General features: G+C 34.9%; 1 protein-coding gene across 1 annotated transcript; it reads left to right on the top strand.

Moving 5' to 3' along the window:
• Window positions 1–1,167: 1,167 nt before the first annotated feature.
• Window positions 1,168–2,464, top strand: LOC126726196 (uncharacterized). The gene has a single exon (XM_050431392.1). It carries the CDS (start codon window positions 1,489–1,491, stop codon window positions 1,999–2,001), a length of 513 nt encoding a protein of 170 aa, XP_050287349.1. The 5' UTR covers window positions 1,168–1,488; the 3' UTR covers window positions 2,002–2,464.
• Window positions 2,465–2,776: the final 312 nt, after the last annotated feature.

Here is a 2,776-nt window from a genome sequence, read left to right as displayed (position 1 = left end):
TCTCCTGGATATGGTGTTTCCCTTGAGTGGTTTTGGTGCTTTAGAGGAGGGTTCTTTGAGAGCATAGGATTTTTGTTTTTTGTTTTTTTTTTTTTTTCAATTGTATTGATGATTCTTCTCAATTGTTTGAAATGGTTTTGGCTTATAGTTTTTTCTCAAAAGTTGCATTTGAAAACTTGGATTTAGAGTTTAAATGTTTTGATTTCAAATCCATTAATTTTATGAGTTATTTCAAATTCAAGCATTTTAAAAGTTTAAAATTCTTAGTAGATTTGTCAAATTCAAATCCTTAACCTTTTTAAAACTTTCCAAATAAGATATTTGGATTTTAATCACTTAAATCCAAATCCAAATATCCAAATCACGTTATTCAAACATACAATAAGAGTTTTTTTTTTTTTTTTTTTTTTTTAAATCTCCCAAAAATTTATTGCTCTTGTATTTTTCTTCTTATCACTTATATTTATTTTATTTTAGTAATAAAATTCTAATACTAGAGTTTTTCTTTAAAAAGACATTACTAAATGTAATAAAATTTATAATAACCATAGCATTGAAAGATTAATTTGGCACGTGGTTTGAGAGAGAGCGTAACTTTCGAATTTCATAAGTGAATTGGGACAAGCAGCTTCACTTGAGTCAAACCAATTCACAAACCTAAAAAACCAGAATGAGATAAAGTAAAAGAAGTCTTTCACACCTCACTTTCCAATGAAAGCCACAACCCACATGATCTTGTTTGGGGATATTGAAAGATCACAAAACCCCTTCTCTCAAAAGAAGATTTTCCCCATACCCCATTTCCTCTCTCTCTCTCTCTCTCTCTCTCTCTCTCTCTCCCTACTCCAAAATTTCGCTTCAAACAAAGCCACCTCTCACTCTCATTGACCCTACACTTAGTAACCTCCCTCACCAACTATTAGCAAATAGCAACCCCTTTGAATGGCATCTTGCCATATGTTACTATCTAATTGAAACACGCAGGTCAGTAACCCCTGGCAAAAATGGTGTCATGGTCATGTTTTTGCTTACTTGGCAGTCCCAATCATGTACCAACATGTGTCACCCATGAGTCCCCTCCTCCCCCAACCTTTCAAACCCAACCCAAAATTATTGAGGCTAATGAAGGAGAAGAGAGAATGGGGGCCCTAAAAATGATAAATCCAAAGGGCAAAGTACAGAGATGTGCAATTATTCATGCCATGAATTTCATCTCAAGCAAGTGAGAGAGAGAGAAAAAAAAAATCCAAACCCCACCCAAAACCAAAAAATAAAGTAGTAGTATAATATAAACATCATTTGCTACAACATTTTTAGGTGACTGATTCCCACTCTCTCATTGTAAAAGAAAAGACCCTCTCCTTTCTCTCTCTCTTTTCATTTCTCTTTTCTTTCACTTTCTCTCTATATTTTATCTTTCTTCTCTCTCTCTCTCTATGAGACACCTATAGAGATTAGAGAAGGGAGGGAGAGCTAGAAGAGAGAGCCATGAAAAACACCATAAGATGCTGCATCTCTTGCATTCTACCATGTGGAGCTTTGGACGTAATTCGCATAGTACACTCCAATGGTCGTGTGGAAGAGATCAGTGGCACAATCCGAGCTAGTGAGATCATGAAAGCTCACCCTAAACATGTTCTAAAGAAACCCTCTTCTTCTTCTAACGAGGGTTGTGTCCCAAAGATTGTGATAGTCCCTCCTGATGCAGAGCTTCAACGTGGAAAGATATACTTCCTCATGCCCGTACCGGAAAAAACTCGATCAAAATCATCATCAACATCATCAACCAAAAAGAAAAGAAGGTCATCAACGACCACAGAGGCCGAGAATAATAACAATGCCAACAACGCTGTTTCAATGACAAAACTATTGATATCTGATCAGTACTTGAGTGAAATCCTCTCAGAGAAGCTTTCCACACAAAGGGATCGTAGAAGAGGCCGCGTTGGTGTGTGGAGGCCTAACTTAGAGAGCATCTGTGAGTCACCAAGTGATGTTTAACGCTGAGCCGGTCGGTTTTTATTTTTCTTGTCATTCATTTTATGGTTCAAAATTTGCTATTTTTTTTTTCACTCTTTTTTTTATGTTGTACATATAGGCATAGGGTAAAAAAAAAATAATGCAATAGTTTTGTCATGGTTTGGAAATTGTGATGAAGATATGAACAGTTTTGGTAGGATCTGTCATAATGAGGTTACGGTTACACGAATTTGGATTTGTTTTGAGCTTCATATGAGTGTTGATTAAACGAGGGATAAATTCAACGCTGAAAGTTTTGTGATGTTGCTGAGGAAGAGATTGAGAGTGAGAGAGAGAAAGAAGGGGTACAAAGCCTTGTGGGTTTGTCTTGCTTTCTAGTTGGAAGTGTCATCTAGGACAAAAAAAAATGTTATTGAGAGGGATCCCACTTCTACTGTTCAGTATTTCATTATATGAATAAAAATTGGACGTGATTGTGTTATTATTATTGGAGCATATCAACATTGAGATGATATATATAGCTAATTGAACATTTTGGCTATATATGATTCAATATGTAAAAAAATGATATGATATATATTGATAATCTTTTTTTACTTTCTCTCTTTCCTAATCGGCTTTCGGCTATGATGCAATGCTGACATCAATCCCATGAATGCAAACATATCTTTTTGCAGTTGTTTATACAATTCAACATATATTTGTGCATTTCCTCAAAAAAAAAAAAAAAACATATATTTGTGCAATGAAAAAAAGGCAAGGACAATCCTTTTCATTTTTGAAGTGAAATAGAGAC

Source organism: Quercus robur, chromosome 5, assembly GCF_932294415.1.
Source record: "Quercus robur chromosome 5, dhQueRobu3.1, whole genome shotgun sequence".
NCBI classification, from domain to species: domain Eukaryota; kingdom Viridiplantae; phylum Streptophyta; class Magnoliopsida; order Fagales; family Fagaceae; genus Quercus; species Quercus robur.
The sequence above is the reverse complement of the archived record's forward strand: the minus strand, read 5'-3'. Positions and strand labels throughout refer to the sequence as shown.